Genomic DNA, 17,501 nt, shown 5'->3' on the forward strand with positions numbered 1-17,501 from the left:
GAGGAAATTAAAACTCAAACTAACAAGAATACAATAATTAAAGAAAGATATTCATGATTCCATATTTGTCTCATGTATCTTTTTATTTCTACAAATGTCATGAATGTTCACAGAACTACTTCTGATCTGTTATACATCTTTCCAACCGCTTGAGGGCAGAGTGAGCCTGCACTCTTTAAAGATCTGCATCTGTCTGTCGCCATCTAGTGGTAGAAAGAAATATGGCAGACTGGTATTATTATTATTAGTCTTCACTTTTATTTTCTTATATATTCATACAATGTATTAATTTAGATTTTTAAAATAATTAATTAAAAAAATAATTTCTTGATTTTTTTAACCTTTTAACCTAATTGACAGGGGAGTCATGAAATCATAGAAATTCACAGAATAAATATTTATTAATAAAAGGTACATGTTTTTATATAATCTATATAAATTATTATATTATATAAATATGTGTTTTTATTCAATCTATTCAAATTATATATATATATATATATTTTTTTTTTTTACCTGTTCTGGGAACGTTCTTCACTTTTCAGAAATTATGGGATCCACCCCGACAGAAGGGGGAGCCAAATGCTGTCAGCAAACATTAAATATGTGATCCACTCTGCCCGACGTGCATGACTCTTTACACTCAATGGCTGTTTCCGAAATCGCCTACTATACTAGCAGTACGTACTGATATGTCCAAAATTCAGTATGTAGTAAGTAGTATGTGAACAAGAGCAAAATCTGCAGTATGCCAAAACTCCCCGGATGTCTACTGATACGGGAAAATATCTCAGTATGCATCGGACCAGTCTTCCTCACGTACTGTTTCCCACAATGCACAGCGCTCGTTCTGCTTTTTCTTTTTCCTCATTTTTTGACGGGAGGAAATCCGTTTTTGGGTGCTGTGAAAGTTATCAAATTACATATAAACCACTTCCTAACTTTTTAAATCATAAATGGATGCTAAATAAGCTTTATATTTATCGGCTTTGCCGTTGTTTACTTCCGCTTTCCGAAACCGGAAATCCAGAGAAGTCTGGCTCAGCATGCTGCATGACAGATCGGACAGAACAGTCAGACTACAGACTAAGTTCAAACACAGTATGTAGTAGGCAATACCTACTGCCTACTACATTAGTAAGTAGTATGTAGCAGGCCGTTTCGGAAACAGCCTTTGACACTTGTTTTCCTCTCAGATCACTTCCTCCCTCCTGCACAGCACCCCTCACTCTCCCAAATCCCCTGTCACTACATGTACAAACACGGAAGTAGTCCCCTCTGTCAGAATCACTCACAAAAGATTACATAAGACCAACATAAGGAATATAGATAACCTCATGTATGTCACTACAAGCACCTCTCCTGTTCCCCCAAGCACACCTCTAAAAGTCAACCTCTTAAATGTACGGTCACTGACAGACAAATCCTTTTTATGGAATGATTTCATCACCTTAAACAACACAGACAGTTTCTGTATAACTGAGACATGGTCAAAACCAGAGGAATACAGTGCCTTGAATGAAGCCACCCCTCCAGGGTTCACCTAAGCACAAAAGCCAAGGCCGTCTGGACGAGGTGGTGGGGTCACTGTCATATACAGAGCAGAATATTCTTTCAGGTCAGTATCCTGTGGGGAATTTTATTCATTTGAGAACCAAATATTTTGTGTCAACAAACACCTGCCTTTTTTATTTGTCTTAATCTACCCCCCCCCCCAAAAAAAAATGTAATGACACTTTTATCCCTGAATTCTCTGACCTCTCTCTGCTTTTACCAAATTATGACAGAATTTGTATTTTAGGTGATTTCAATATTCATATCTGCTGCCCTGGTGACACATTTGCAGAAGATTTTCGTGACCTTTTAGAGTCGTTTAATTTGGTCTTACACCCCACTGGTCCAACTCATGTGAAAGGCCATACTCTGAAAGAGGAATTGGGTATTGACATATCCGAAGCCATGTGGGATGACAGTCTATCTATGATACAGTCTTGCTCTATAAGCAGCAGGCATCAGCTCATTCAGTTTAAGGTTGTCCATCCTTTACATTATTCTAAATCAAGGTTGCATAAGTTCTACTCCTCTGTCTCCCCGTTGTGTGACAGATGCAAGATTTCTGAAGATACATTGTCTCATGCCTTTTGGTTTTGTCCTTCACTAACTGATTTTTGGTCCAAGGTATTTGACTGGTACTCTAAGGCTTATAAAAGACTCTTTCAGCCAGAACCTGGACTTGCAATCTTTGGCTGTTCACAGTCCACTAAGGATCTCTCCTCCTCTGTGCGACGATCACTAACACTGGGGATGATAGTTGCCAAGAGACTTATTTTGAAGCAATGAAAAGAAATCTATTCTTTTCAGGAATGGATTTCTAACATGATGTCAGTCATACGAATGGAGAGACTAAGGTTCCTGCAATCTAGCTCTGTGAAGACATTCTCAGCTATCTGGAGCCCGTTCCTTGCCTTTTGGATGAGGCTGACGTGTGATGAAAGTGGAGTATTTCTTTATATATGCAGACTTGACGCATAGCACTCCAGAGTACGCATCTTAATTGGCAGCTTTGTATGGTCTTTTTATGTTTGTTTTTTTTGTTTGTTTGTTTGTTTGTTTTTGTTTTTTGTTTTTTTTTCTCTCTGCTTTCTCTCTACATTATTTATGTGTGTATGTATGTGTATGCATACGTATGCGTGTGTGTGCATATGTGTGTTTATGTGTATATATGTATTTCTATTTATTTTATTACTTATCTTCGTTTATTTTGTTATTTAAAATCATTTCTTCACGTGTTTTCTATTAATTTATTTGTCTGTTTTTTATTTTTCACATTATCAATTTTTTTTTTATTTCATTTCACACGTCTGAGCTCCTGTTTGATTGTATTTGTTTTGTCTTGTTACATTACAAAAGTTACAAATAAAATATTAAAAAAATAAAAAATAAAAAATAAATAAAGGAAAGCCATACTCTGGATTTGGTCATGTCGCATTTGTAGTAAAAGTGTTAGTGGGTCACTCTCAGCAGCAGGTGGCGCTGTCCCCTTACTGGATGGCTCAGGTCGAAGGGGAATGGAGGAAAGGTCCTTTCTGTTTAACTTGGATGAAATCAGCCTCACTGTGCCGAGCCTTTCCTGTCCTTACAGTCTGCTGTACTGTGATAACAGGTCAGTGACCCGCCCAGGCAGACAGGAGGCGGGTCTGTGTGTGTGCGTGTGTGTGTGTGTGTGTGTGTGTGTGCATGCGTGCGTGTGTGAGTGTGGATGTGTTTATAAGTGGGTGTGTTCAGAGAGTGATCCTCAGAGCTCTGCCTCTCTCTCTCTCTCTCTCTCTCTCTCTCTCTCTCTCTCTGTCAGTGTGCTGTGTGACTCTCAGGCCTCAACATGTATCTGCTGCTGGGGATCGGGGTTGTGATCGCAGTCGCGTACTTTTACCGGGAGATTGTGGTGAAGGGGAAGAGATGCACGAGCAAGGTGAAGCTGCACGGGAAGACCGTGATAGTGACAGGTGAGTGAGCCTGAAGAGAGAGCAAGGTTCACATGCAGGGATTCATTAGTTCCTGCTGCTGTGTGCAAACATTACATAACAGGAACAAGCACAGTCCATGTAGTTTGTATTCTGAGTCAGCTCCTCTCTCTCTCTCTCTCTCTCTCTCTCTCTCTCTCTCTCTCTCTCTAAAGTTTTTACTTTCACTCCAGGTTGTAGCTCAGCTGTGTCCTCACTAAGTTTGTTTACATGGATCAAACTAAGCTGTGACTGTAAACAACCACTCTTACAGCTCTGAGCATGCGTTATGGATTATAATCATGTGGTTTTACGAACAGAATTATCAACAACACCCTTTTATTTTGTCCTGACTGCACATCCAGAGCTTTTACTGTTATTTGCATGCTCTACATGCATGTTTGCATCGCTCCTGACTTTGTTTTGCAGCTTCTGCACACAGGCAGTTCCTTGGAATAAACAAAGTTTATGTTGTTTGCACAAAAAGAAGACTGTAGGCCAGATTACATAAGACCAGGGCAAAGTGTCCTGTAGCGTGAGAAGTTACTTTCTCAACTTTGGCACTAGTCATTTTCCCATTTATAAAAATCTGACATGTTTTATTTTGAAGGGGTTTTCTGTGGATATTCTGAATTAAGATACATTAATTTAGTCAACCAATAATGTTTCTGTCACTTCTCAAAAATTCTGCATTTTTCACATGAACTAATTAATAAAGTATTAATAAAATCAGAGTTATAGAAAAATCAAGAGAGAGGCAGAAAAAACTCAAAATATAACTGTGCCAAGCTTCAGGATCATTATCTCAGCGGTGTACTTATGACGTTCTTCCACACATAAAGTTTCTAATATACATTTTGGAAAAGGAGGAGACTCTTTATAGCAACATAAATCTGCACAAATATCCCATTCTCAAAGTGAGCTAACATCCTGAACATGGCGGCTTGAAGTTGAAACTAGAAACTGTAATCAAAAGGAGGAAATACTTTCTCAATTGTGAGCTGGATCCGTTTCCTTTCCTGAAAAGCTGCCCTGATCTTTCTCCTTCATCCTCTGAAACATAAACACAACTCTTTATGAAGCAGGAACACAAAGGGGAGATTGTGCAGATTTGCAAATGAAAGCATGTATCACCTGTGTCTCTCTTTCTCTCCCTCCTCACCTGCAGGCAGTAACACCGGCATCGGGAAGGAGACGGCCATCGATCTGGCTAAAAGAGGAGCTCGAGTGATTCTGGCCTGTCGCAGCAGACAGAGAGGAGAGGCGGCTCTGGAGGACGTGAAGAGGGTGAGTGTGTTACTGACGCTCTGTGTGTGTGCACCAGTGTGTCTTCTTTACTTTAAACTGAACCCAGCGTCTCTGACTCCTCTGCTGCAGGAGAGCGGCAGTAATCAGGTGGTGTTCATGCCGCTGGATCTCGGGAGTCTGAAGTCTGTTCGCAGTTTTGCAGAGACCTTCCTGAAGACTGAGTCCAGACTGGACCTGCTCATCAACAATGCAGGTCAGATTGGGTCCTGCAGCATGTAGGAGCTGTTACATATACAGTGGATAGGGAAAGTCTGCACACCCCTGTTAGAATGCCAGGTTTTGTGATGTAAAAAAATGAGACCAAGATAAATCATGTCAGACCTTTTTCCACCTTTAATGTGACCTATAACATGAGCAAGTCAATTGAAAACAAATATAAATATTATAGGGGGAAGAACAAAACTAAAATAAAGTGGTTGCATAAGTGTACACACCCTCTTATAACTGGGGATGTGGCTGTGTTCAGAATTAACCAATCACATTCAAACTCATGACAGATAGTAGTCAGAATACACCTGTCATAATTTAAAGTGACTTTGATTAATCCCAATAAAGATCAGCTGTTCTAGGAGGATTTTCATCACATGTCCTCAGTTTCATCTTACAGCAAAAGCCATGGTCCACAGAGAGCTTCCAAAGCAGCAGAGGGATCTCATTGTTGAAAGGTATCAGTCAGGAGAAGGGTACAAACATGTTCCAAGGCATTAGATATACCATGGACCACAGTGAAGACCGTCATCATCAAGTGGACAAAATATGGAACAACAGTGACATTACCAAGAACTGGACATCCCTCCAAAACTGATGAAAAGACCAGAAGAAAACTGGTCAGGGAGACTTCCAAGAGGTCTACAGCAACATTAAAGGAGCTGCAGGGATTTCTGACTAGCACTGTCTGTGTACTACATGTGACAACATCTCTCCTATTCTTCATATGTTTCTGCTATGGGTAGGGTGGCAAGAAGGAAGACTTTTATTATGAAGAAAAACATCCAAGCCCGGCAACATGTTTCAAAAACACACATGAAGTCTCCCAAAAGCATCAAATGTTTTCTGGTCTGATCAAACCAAGGTTGAACTTTTTGGCCATAATTCTAAAAGCTGTTTGTCATAAAAACAACACTGCACATCACATAAAGAACACCAGACCCACAGAGAAGCATGGTGGGGGCAGCATCATGCTTTGGGCCTGTTTTTCTTCAGCTGGAACCAGGGCCTTAGTCAAGGTGGAGGGAAGTATGAACAGCTACAAACACCAGTCAGTGTAACACAAAACCTCCAGACCTCCATTAGAAAGATGAACATGAAGAGGAATTTCACCTTTCAATACGACAACAAACCAAAGCATACATCCAAATCAACAAAAACATGACTTCACCAGAAGAAGATTCAAGTTTTGGAATGGCCCAGCCAGAGTCCAGACCTGAATCCAGTTGAATATCTGTGGGGTGGTCTGAAGAGGGCTGTGCACAGGAGATGACCTCACTATCTGATGGATTTGGAGCTTTTTTGTAAAGAAGAATGGGAAAATATCACCACGTCAAGATGTGCCATGATAATAGACTCCTACAAAAAAGACTGAGTCCTGTAATACAATCAAAAGGTGCTTCAAACAATTAATAGTTAAAGGGTGTGTACACTTATCAAACCACATTATTTTAGATTTTATTTTTAATTCTTCCCCCTATAAAAAAATAAATATATTTTTTCAATTGAATTGCTCATGTTATAGATCACATTGAAGGTGGAAAAAGTTCTGACATGATCACAAAACCTGGCATTTTAACAGGGGTGTATGGACTTTCGCTATCCACTATATGTATGTTACTTGGCTGCACCTTGTTTAAAGGATATTTCTGAATGAGTTTGATTAAACTGTTTTTATTCTGTCGGTGAACCTTCTTTGTTTTTAAAGCAGCAGACAGCCTGGGCACAACAGGTGTTCATATATTTATGTTTCCTCGTCTGGACTCAGGGTTAAAGCTCCTCCATGTTCCTGTCACAGGTATCTTCATGCAGGGTCGCACAGAGGACGGACTGGGGATGATGTTTGGCGTGAATCACATCGGTCACTTCCTGCTAACCAACCTGCTGCTGGACCGTCTGAAGGCGTGTGAGCCCAGCAGGGTGGTCAACTTGGCGTCTATGGCTCATAACTTTGGGAAGATAGACTTTGACTGTCTGAACAAGCACAAAGCTCTGGGATTGGGGACTTCGTCCATGAACGTTTTTCAGGTTTACTCCGACAGCAAGCTGTGCAACGTCCTCTTCAACCATGAGCTCGCCAAGAGACTGAAAGGTACCAAGGTCACCTGCTACTCCCTCCATCCAGGTAAGGGTGCACACATGCAGTTCATTGCTCTCTCCTCCTTTCTGTGTCTTTTGTTAACTCAGAGAGGAGGCAAAACTCTTTACATGAAGTGAACACCTTAACAGTTGCAGATCAGGTTGCTTAAAACACTTTGATGTTTCTGCAGGAGCTATCAACTCAGAGCTGGCGAGGAACACAAGTTCCATCCTTCAGCTCGCCCTGAAGCCTTTCACTATTTACTTCTTCAAGAACACGGTCCAGGGAGCCCAGACCACCCTGCACTGTGCTCTGCAGGAGGGAATCGAACCTCTGAGCGGGCGTTACTTCTCTAACTGCACCGTGAGAGAGCTGTACGAGAAAGCCAAGGACGACGCTGCAGCCAAGAAGCTGTGGGAGCTCAGTGAGAGCCTGTGTGGGCTCTCTTAGAAAGACCTGAACCCCTGACATTTATTTGATTAACACCAAATATTAACACAGAGAGACGTCCTCCAATGCACCTGAGACATTTATGAATAGGTGAGCTGGCAGGTAAGATTAGGGGAGATGAAGTTTGCACTGCCACTCCTCTCTGCTGGTTACACAAAGCTATCATGACTCAGCACTTTTTATAACACAAATAAACACACTTGTTTGATTTGTAAGAGCTCTTTAAACACTTCCTATTTACTGAACAGTTATTACTGCTCTGTGTGACTCCATTTGTTAATGACCAATATTAATAAACAGTCCGTTTCTACTCTGAGTGCATGAGTGTTTGTTTTACACAGGGGTTGGTTCCTGCAGGTAAGCTTGCAACCTTTTCAAGGAAACCATGGTTAGGAATGTAAACCATGGTTAGGAAGGTAATTGCAGGTCAGTATTTATACAACAAAGTCACATGTGACCTTGGATGACTCCCAAACAGGTATAACTCTCAGTGTCAGAGAGCTTATTCCCAAAGTCTTGTCTCAAATCACAGCGTCTCACAGATTCCTAGAGACTGAGAACTCTGGCAGTCATCCAGAGTTCATAAGACCGCGGTTACATCTGAAACCTTTGTTTTATTATACCCCTCCTTACCCCTAGAGGAAAGTCTTCTCAGTAGATAACTTAAACCAGCCATGTTGCGAGGAAACCAGAGTGCCTACCCTACTGAGATGAGGCAGAGGAACCCGGCTGAAGGACTACACCCAGTGGATAGGGAGTCACCACATTCACTCTGTAGTAACTTGTGAATGTGCTATGAGATGCTCATGATGCTGCTGCACATATGTCCTCCAAGGGCAGTCCTCTGAGAAGTGCCCATGACGTGTATACAGGCCCGGTAGAATGACACTTTACCCAGGACAGTAAGGCCCAGCCTGCCACACCATGTGCAAGGGCAAAGGCCTTGACGGTGGGATAGGTGCTGTTTAGAGAGAGAGAACACCATTTCTTTGCACCACCATGACAGACAAAGAGATGCTCTAACCACCACATGGGGGCAGCAGCATCCACATGAGTGGAGGGGTCAAACTTTGTCTGATGAATTGGCTTGTTGAGGTGTAAGCATGGCCATATCTATGGAAGGAATACTGCGTTCAACCACAGATTAACACCTGAGCCATCCGAGGTCCACCCCAGACAGGAGTCAGTCACAGGCAGGGCGTGTATCCTTAAAGGGCTCGATGCAATTGCTCTACAAGGGGTCAAGTCCTTCAGTGGCCACACTCACAGCTGAAGGAGACAGGGGTTGGGATACTAAATCTGACCCCCCAGCTGGGACAGTAGGTCCTTCCTGCTAGTGAGGCACCTCAAACAAAGTCTGTGCAGTATTGGAAACCAAGTCCTGGCTGGCCAGAGGAGGACCACCAATAGAAGTCCATGTCCTTGATAGAGTACTCTGAGTAGCTTTGGCAGTATCAGGGGGAATGGCAGAAAGGCAAAGAGAAGCCGTTCTGGCCACTCGTGAGCTAAGGCGTCCTGGCACAGAGGACTGTCGTTCTCTCAACGAGAACCAAAGGGGTCAATGGGTTGTCTTCTGTGATCTACCTCTGCCCTCCAGAAAAGATCCCAGATGCCTTGCACCACCTCTGGGTGAAGCCGCCATTCCCCTGGTCAAGCCTTTTTACTGGGGAGGAAGTCTGCAACCTGGTTCTGCTCCCCCGGTAGATACTTGACCCACAGGATGGCCGGTCCATGACAAAAGACCCTGTGACACTTGCAACATCCGTACAGACCTGGTACCCCCTTGGTGGTTTCTTTGTAATATGGCTGACATGCTGTTGGAGCTTTCCTGAACAGACCACTGTCCCTGAGCCATCCTAAACTGCCACACAGCCCCCCACCCTGAGGAGCAGGCATCTGTTGTCACTGTCTGCTGATGGAACGGAGCAGATCCAAAGGGCACGCCCCTCGAAAGACACGCCCTGCTCTTCCAGGGTGAGAGTGCCCATTGACAGCTCTGTGACACCCTGTTCCTGTTCCTGTGTCACTTGGCATCCAAGTGGAAGCTGAGCCACCTTTGCAGGGGGAATAATGACAGTAGGCCCAGGGTTACAACAACTCACTCAGCTGTCAGTTTTCCCAAGAGATGGAGGAACAGGCTGTAGGGCAATGCTGCACCCTCCAAAACTGAGGTAGGAGATTGAGGAGAGATTGTCCCTATTTTCTGAGATGGACACGCTTCACTTAGGCTGGCAGTCTCCGGCCTCAGAGCCTCGTCAAGGGAGACTATAAAGGAGGCAATGGCAGGCTCAACCAACAGCATGTAGCCTAGATCAAGCTTAGCTCAATCCTGCATGGCTGCCATGTGCAGCCATCATACACCAGGTGAAAGAGAGCCTTGGTTTCCCTCCAGCAGGCATGCAGCTCCTTCAGGTATCCCTCTCAGGAAGAAGGTGCTTGCAGGAGATTGGTCAGATACTGTGTATGCAATCGCAGGCCAGCCAGGGCCATAGGAATAATTGACCACACAGAGTTGTCATCAGACCTTTCTGCAGACTCCTGCAACCTGTCGCATCCTTTGGAGGGTGAAGAATCCGCAACTCCGATGGATAAATCAGAAGCTACCAGTGACAATCTTTGATTAAACTCGATGCTGTTTGATTAGCTCAATGCTACGAGCAGTTAACCTGTGTAAGCATGAAGATGATAGGTGAGGAAGACACTGGTAGTTATACCTGTTCGGAGGTCATACAAGGCCACACATGACTCTGTTGGTATGAATAGTCGTCCTGTGCTGGATGGAGATATCCAGTGATGAGAGCTGCCTCTGTCAGGAGGGGGGAATAAATCTGGTTGGTGAAGGCTGATGTCTTGTTCCTAAACTGAACAGGAAGTGCTTTCGCCTTTAGATGTGTATCAGGCCCTTCTGTAAATTGAGGAGAATAAGGTGAACTTGATTACATCTGCAGGTTTTGGATTGCAGGTGTGCAGCAGTAGGTGGCGCTGTCCCCTTGTTGGATGATTCAGGATGGAGGGGAGTGGAGAAAAGATCTTTTTGGGTTTCATTTGGATTAACTCACAAGCCTTTTCTGGTCCTTCTGGTCTGCTGTACCGTGATAACAGATCACTCATGGATCCGCCCAGACAGACAGGAGGCGGGCATGTGTGTGTGTGTGTGTGTGTGTGTGTGTGTGTGTGTGTGTGTGTGTGTGTGTGTGTGTGTGTGTTTTTATAAGTGGGTGTGTTTATAAGTGGGTGTGTTCAGAGAGTGAGCCTCAGAGCTCTGACTCTCTCTCTGTCAGTGTGCTGTGTGACTCTCAGGCCTCAACATGTATCTGCTGCTGGGGATCGGGGTTGTGATTGGAGTCGCGTATGTTTACCGGGAGATTGTGGTGAAGGGGAAGAGATGCACCAGCAAGGTGAAGCTGCACGGGAAGACCGTGATAGTGACAGGTGAGTGAGCCTGAACTTAGTGTGCATTCTGAATCAGTTCCTCTCTCTCCTGCTCTTCAGTTCCTTTGTTTAAAATCCTTCTTGTTCACTTTTATTCCTGACTGTAGCTCAGCTGTGTCCTCAGTAAGTTTGTTTAGATAGTTAAACTATGCTTTGGCTGTTTATAACCATCCCCACAACTTTTTGAACAAGCATCATAATGTACAATGATATGATTTTAAACAGAATAATCAACAGAGCGCTCTTATTTTTACCATCTCTATGCCTCAAGCTTTTAACGATGAGCCTGTTAGAGGTCAAAGAGCTAGCCTGATTCCCCTCCTCTCTCCTCTATCCTCTCTCCACTGAACAACATTAACAGTTTTGGGATGCTCTTTGACATAGCAGACTAAAACTACTTCTGGTTAGACAAATGAAATGTTATTTTAAAGCTTTGGTTTTCAGGGAGCAGTCACAGAGCTAGACATTCTTTCTCAATTGTGAGCGCGATCCGTTTCCTTTCCTGAAAAGCTGCCCTGATCTTTCTCCTTCATCCTCTGAAACATAAACACAACTCTTTATGAAGCAGGAACACAAAGGAGAGATTGTGCAGATTTGCAAATGAAAGCATGTATCACCTGTGTCTCTCTTTCTCTCCCTCCTCACCTGCAGGCAGTAACACCGGCATCGGGAAGGAGACGGCCATCGATCTGGCTAAAAGAGGAGCTCGAGTGATTCTGGCCTGTCGCAGCAGACAGAGAGGAGAGGCGGCTCTGGAGGACGTGAAGAGGGTGAGTGTGTTACTGACGCTCTGTGTGTGTGCAGCAGTGTGTCTTCTTTACTTTAAACTGAACCCAGCGTCTCTGACGCCTCTGCTGCAGGAGAGCGGCAGTAATCAGGTGGTGTTCATGCCGCTGGATCTCGGGAGTCAGAAGTCTGTTCGCAGTTTTGCGGAGACCTTCCTGAAGACTGAATCCAGACTGGACCTGCTCATCAACAATGCAGGTCAGACTGGTTCCTGCAGCATGTAGGAGTTGTTACATATATATGTATGTTACTTGGCTGCACCTTGTTTAAAGGATATTTCTGAATGAGTTTGATTAAACTGTTTTTATTCTGTCGGTGAACGCTCTTTATTTTGAAAGCAGCAGACAGCCTGAGCACAACAGGTGTCGTGGAATTTTCATAATCTTATATATATGTATGTAAGAATGTTTATCTATTGTATTCTTACAGTCTAAGTGTCAAGTACGGAGCAACTTTATTCCTATGTCATCTGGGATAGGCGAGATAATGTCAGTGTAGTAATCAAGGTCTCTCCCCCTGCTCCTGTCTTCATTTGTGTATTGTGACCGACTCACTGTCTCCAGAACTAGAGCACGGGTCTTCTTCTACAATTGTTGTGTTCCTACTGTCCAAATATGGTGATCTAACTTTAGTGTCGTCTTTGGGGATAAATACCATGCCTGGGCATGTGTCTGGCAGAACTGACTTGGCATTGCACTGCCCTCTCCTGTCTGTGTACTGTTATGTTATTTCTCCTTGGCCAAGTTCTACAAAAACCATTTCAACGTAAGCCGTCAGAGTCTCCTGAGCGTTCTGTGTCCAGTGTCCAGTTTGTTGCTGAATTCCATCACATCAGGTGTTCATATATTGATGTTTCCTCGTCTGGACTCAGGGTTAAAGCTCCTCCATGTTTCTGTCACAGGTATCTTCATGCAGGGTCGCACAGAGGACGGACTGGGGATGATGTTTGGCGTGAATCACATCGGTCACTTCCTGCTAACCAACCTGCTGCTGGACCGTCTGAAGGCGTGTGAGCCCAGCAGGGTGGTCAACTTGGCGTCTGTGGGTCATAACTTTGGGAAGGTAGACTTTGACTGTCTGAACAAGCACAAAGCTCTGGGATTGGGGACTTCGTCCATGAACGTTTTTCAGGTTTACTGCGACAGCAAGCTGTGCAACGTCCTCTTCAACCACGAGCTCGCCAAGAGACTGAAAGGTACCAAGGTCACCTGCTACTCCCTCCATCCAGGTAAGAGTGCACACATGCAGTTCATTGCTCTCTCCTCCTTTCTGTGTCTTTTGTTAACTCAGAGAGGAGGCAAAACTCTTTACATGAAGTGAACACCTTAACAGTTGCAGATCAGGTTGCTTAAAACACTTTGATGTTTCTGCAGGAGCTATCAACTCAGAGCTGGCGAGGAACACAAGCTCCATCCTTCAGCTCGCCCTGAAGCCTTTCACTATTTACTTCTTCAAGAACACGGTCCAGGGAGCCCAGACCACCCTGCACTGTGCTCTGCAGGAGGGAATCGAACCTCTTAGCGGGCGTTACTTCTCTAACTGCACCGTGAGAGAGCTGTACGAGAAAGCCAAGGACGACGCTGCAGCCAAGAAGCTGTGGGAGCTCAGTGAGAGCCTGTGTGGGCTCTCTTAGAAAGACCTGAACCCCTGACATTTATTTGATTAACACCAAATATTAACACAGAGAGACGTCCTCCAATGCACCTGAGACATTTATGAATAGGTGAGCTGGCAGGTTAGATTAGGTGAGATGAAGTTTGCATTGCCACTCCTCTCTGCTGGCTACACAAAGCTATCATGACTCAGCACTTTTTACAGCACAAATAAACACACTTGTTTGATTTGTAAGAGCTCTTTAAACACTTCCCATTTACTGAGCAGATTTGTTACTGCTCTGTGTGACTCCATTTGTTCATGACCAATATCAATAACAGTCCGTTTCTACTCTGAGTGCATGAGTGTTTGTTTTACACAGGGGTTGGTTCCTGCAGGTAAGCTTGCAACCTTTTCAAGGAAACCATGGTTAGGAATGTAAGTCTGAGGTAATCGCAGGTCAGTATTTATACAACAAAGTCACATGTGAACTTGGATGACTCCCAAACAGGTATAACTCTCAGTGTCAGAGAGCTTATTCCCAAAGTCTTGTCTCAAATCACAGCGTCTCACAGATTCCTAGAGACTAAGAACTCTGGCAGTCATCCAGAGTTCATAAGACCGCGGTTACATCTGAAACCTTTGTTTTATTATACCCCTCCTTACTGCTAAAGGCAAGTCTTCTCAGTGGATAACTTAAACCAGCCATGTTGCGAGGAAACCAGAGTGCCTACCCTACTGAGATGAGGCAGAGGAACCCGGCTGAAGGACTACACCCAGTGGATAGGGAGTCACCACATTCACTCTGTAGTATCTTGTGAATGTGCTTTGAGATGCTCATGATGCTGCTGCACATATGTCCTCCAAGGGCAGTCCTCTGAGAAGTGCCCATGACGTGTATACAGTCCTGGTAGAATGACACTTTACCCAGGACAGTAAGGCCCAGCCTGCCACACCATGTGCCAGGGCAAAGGCCTTGTCTTTTCCCTGTCCCCCTGTTGGATGATTCAGGATGGAGGGGAGTGGAGAAAAGATCTTTTTGGGTTTCATTTGGATTAACTCCTGAGCCTTTTCTGGTCCTTCTGGTCTGCTGTACCATGATAACAGATCCCTCATGGATCCGCCCAGACAGACAGGAGGCGGGCATGTGTGTGAGTGTGGGTGTTCATTTATAAGTGTGTGTTTTTATAAGTGGGTGTGTTCAGTGAGTGAGCCTCAGAGCTCTGACTCTCTCTCTGTCAGTGTGCTGTGTGACTCTCAGGCCTCAACATGTATCTGCTGCTGGGGATCGGGGTTGTGATCGGAGTCGCGTACTTTTACCGGGAGATTGTGGTGAAGGGGAAGAGATGCACCAGCAAGGTGAAGCTGCACGGGAAGACCGTGATAGTGACAGGTGAGTGAGCCTGAACTTAGTGTGCATTCTGAATCAGTTCCTCTCTCTCCTGCTCTTCAGTTCCTTTTTTAAAATCCTTCTTGTTCACATTTATTCCTGACTGTAGCTCAGCTGTGTCCTCAGTAAGTTTGTTTAGATAGTTAAACTATGCTTTGGCTGTTTATAACCATCCCCACAACTTTTTGAACAAGCATCATAATGTACAATGATATGATTTTAAACAGAATAATCAACAGAGCGCTCTTATTTTTACCATCTCTATGCCTCAAGCTTTTAACGATGAGCCTGTTAGAGGTCAAAGAGCTACCCTGATTCCCCTCCTCTCTCCTCTATCCTCTCTCCACTGAACAACATTAACAGCTTTGGGATGCAATTTGACATAGCAGACTAAAACTACTTCTGGTTAGACAAATGAAATGTTATTTTAAAGCTTTGGTTTTCAGGGAGCAGTCACAGAGCTAGACATTCTTTCTCAATTGTGAGCTGGATCCGTTTCCTTTCCTGAAAAGCTGCCCTGATCTTTCTCCTTCATCCTCTGAAACATAAACACAACTCTTTATGAAGCAGGAACACAAAGGAGAGATTGTGCAGATTTGCAAATGAAAGCATGTATCACCTGTGTCTCTCTTTCTCTCCCTCCTCACCTGCAGGCAGTAACACCGGCATCGGGAAGGAGACGGCCATCGATCTGGCTAAAAGAGGAGCTCGAGTGATTCTGGCCTGTCGCAGCAGACAGAGAGGAGAGGCGGCTCTGGAGGACGTGAAGAGGGTGAGTGTGTTACTGACGCTCTGTGTGTGTGCAGCAGTGTGTCTTCTTTACTTTAAACTGAACCCAGCGTCTCTGACTCCTCTGCTGCAGGAGAGCGGCAGTAATCAGGTGGTGTTCATGCCGCTGGATCTCGGGAGTCTGAAGTCTGTTCGCAGTTTTGCAGAGACCTTCCTGAAGACTGAATCCAGACTGGACCTGCTCATCAACAATGCAGGTCAGACTGGTTCCTGCAGCATGTAGGAGTTGTTACATATATATGTATGTTACTTGGCTGCACCTTGTTTAAAGGATATTTCTGAATGAGTTTGATTAAACTGTTTTTATTCTGTCGGTGAATGCTCTTTGTTTTTAAAGCAGCAGACAGCCTGAGCACAACAGGTGTCGTGGAATTTTCATAATCTTATATATATGTATGTAAGAATGTTTATCTATTGTATTCTTACAGTCTAAGTGTCAAGTACAGAGCAACTTTATTCCTATGTCATCTGGGATAGGCGAGATAATGTCAGTGTAGTAATCAAGGTCTCTCCCCCTGCTCCTGTCTTCATTTGTGTATTGTGACCGACTCACTGTCTCCAGAACTAGAGCACGGGTCTTCTTCTACAATTGTTGTGTTCCTACTGTCCAAATATGGTGATCTAACTTTAGTGTCGTCTTTGGGGATAAATACCATGCCTGGGCATGTGTCTGGCAGAACTGACTTGGCATTGCACTGCCCTCTCCTGTCTGTGTACTGTTATGTTATTTCTCCTTGGCCAAGTTCTACAAAAACCATTTCAACGTAAGCCGTCAGAGTCTCCTGAGCGTTCTGTGTCCAGTGTCCAGTTTGTTGCTGAATTCCATCACATCAGGTGTTCATATATTGATGTTTCCTCGTCTGGACTCAGGGTTAAAGCTCCTCCATGTTCCTGTCACAGGTATCTTCATGCAGGGTCGCACAGAGGACGGACTGGGGATGATGTTTGGCGTGAATCACATCGGTCACTTCCTGCTAACCAACCTGCTGCTGGACCGTCTGAAGGCGTGTGAGCCCAGCAGGGTGGTCAACTTGGCGTCTGTGGGTCATAACTTTGGGAAGGTAGACTTTGACTGTCTGAACAAGCACAAAGCTCTGGGATTGGGGACTTCGTCCATGAACGTTTTTCAGGTTTACTGCGACAGCAAGCTGTGCAACGTCCTCTTCAACCACGAGCTTGCCAAGAGACTGAAAGGTACCAAGGTCACCTGCTACTCCCTCCATCCAGGTAAGGGTGCACACATGCAGTTCATTGCTCTCTCCTCCTTACTGTGTCTTTTGTTAACTCAGAGAGGAGGCAAAACTCTTTACATGAAGTGAACACCTTAACAGTTGCAGATCAGGTTGCTTAAAACACTTTGATGTTTCTACAGGAGCTATCAACTCTGAGCTGGCGAGGAACACAAGCTCCATCCTTCAGCTCGCCCTGAAGCCTTTCACTATTTACTTCTTCAAGAACACGGTCCAGGGAGCCCAGACCACCCTGCACTGTGCTCTGCAGGAGGGAATCGAACCTCTGAGCGGGCGTTACTTCTCTAACTGCACCGTGAGAGAGCTGTACGAGAAAGCCAAGGACGACGCTGCAGCCAAGAAGCTGTGGGAGCTCAGTGAGAGCCTGTGTGGGCTCTCTTAGAAAGACCTGAACCCCTGACATTTATTTGATTAACACCAAATATTAACACAGAGAGACATCCTCCAATGCACCTGAGACATTTATGAATAGGTGAGCTGGCAGGTAAGATTAGGGGAGATAAAGTTTGCACTGCCACCCCTCTCTGCTGGTTACACAAAGCTATCATGACTCAGCACTTTTTACAGCACAAATAAACACACTTGTTTGATTTGTAAGAGCTCTTTAAACACTTCCCATTTACTGAGCAGATTTGTTACTGCTCTGTGTGACTCCATTTGTTCATGACCAATATTAATAAACAGTCCGTTTCTACTCTGAGTGCATGAGTGTTTGT

At 44.4% G+C, this 17,501-nt stretch overlaps 3 protein-coding genes across 3 annotated transcripts; all 3 read left to right on the plus strand.

Moving 5' to 3' along the window:
* The first annotated feature begins 3,038 nt into the window (after positions 1–3,038).
* LOC117825291 (dehydrogenase/reductase SDR family member 13-like) lies at positions 3,039–7,855 on the plus strand. The gene is made up of 6 exons (XM_034701053.1): positions 3,039–3,163; positions 3,353–3,503; positions 4,669–4,787; positions 4,878–5,001; positions 6,814–7,140; positions 7,286–7,855. The coding sequence occupies exons 2-6, from the start codon at positions 3,380–3,382 to the stop codon at positions 7,543–7,545; spliced, it is 954 nt and encodes a 317-aa protein (XP_034556944.1). The 5' UTR covers positions 3,039–3,163; positions 3,353–3,379; the 3' UTR covers positions 7,546–7,855.
* Positions 7,856–10,782: 2,927 nt separating this feature from the next.
* On the plus strand, positions 10,783–13,686 carry LOC117825294 (dehydrogenase/reductase SDR family member 13-like). Its single transcript, XM_034701056.1, has 5 exons — positions 10,783–10,977; positions 11,629–11,747; positions 11,838–11,961; positions 12,665–12,991; positions 13,137–13,686. The coding sequence occupies exons 1-5, from the start codon at positions 10,854–10,856 to the stop codon at positions 13,394–13,396; spliced, it is 954 nt and encodes a 317-aa protein (XP_034556947.1). The 5' UTR covers positions 10,783–10,853; the 3' UTR covers positions 13,397–13,686.
* A 901-nt stretch (positions 13,687–14,587) lies between these two features.
* Positions 14,588–17,485, plus strand: LOC117825293 (dehydrogenase/reductase SDR family member 13-like). Its single transcript, XM_034701055.1, has 5 exons — positions 14,588–14,749; positions 15,400–15,518; positions 15,609–15,732; positions 16,436–16,762; positions 16,908–17,485. The coding sequence occupies exons 1-5, from the start codon at positions 14,626–14,628 to the stop codon at positions 17,165–17,167; spliced, it is 954 nt and encodes a 317-aa protein (XP_034556946.1). The 5' UTR covers positions 14,588–14,625; the 3' UTR covers positions 17,168–17,485.
* The last annotated feature ends 16 nt before the right edge of the window (positions 17,486–17,501 follow it).

Source organism: Notolabrus celidotus, chromosome 14, assembly GCF_009762535.1.
Source record: "Notolabrus celidotus isolate fNotCel1 chromosome 14, fNotCel1.pri, whole genome shotgun sequence".
Classification (NCBI taxonomy): domain Eukaryota; kingdom Metazoa; phylum Chordata; class Actinopteri; order Labriformes; family Labridae; genus Notolabrus; species Notolabrus celidotus.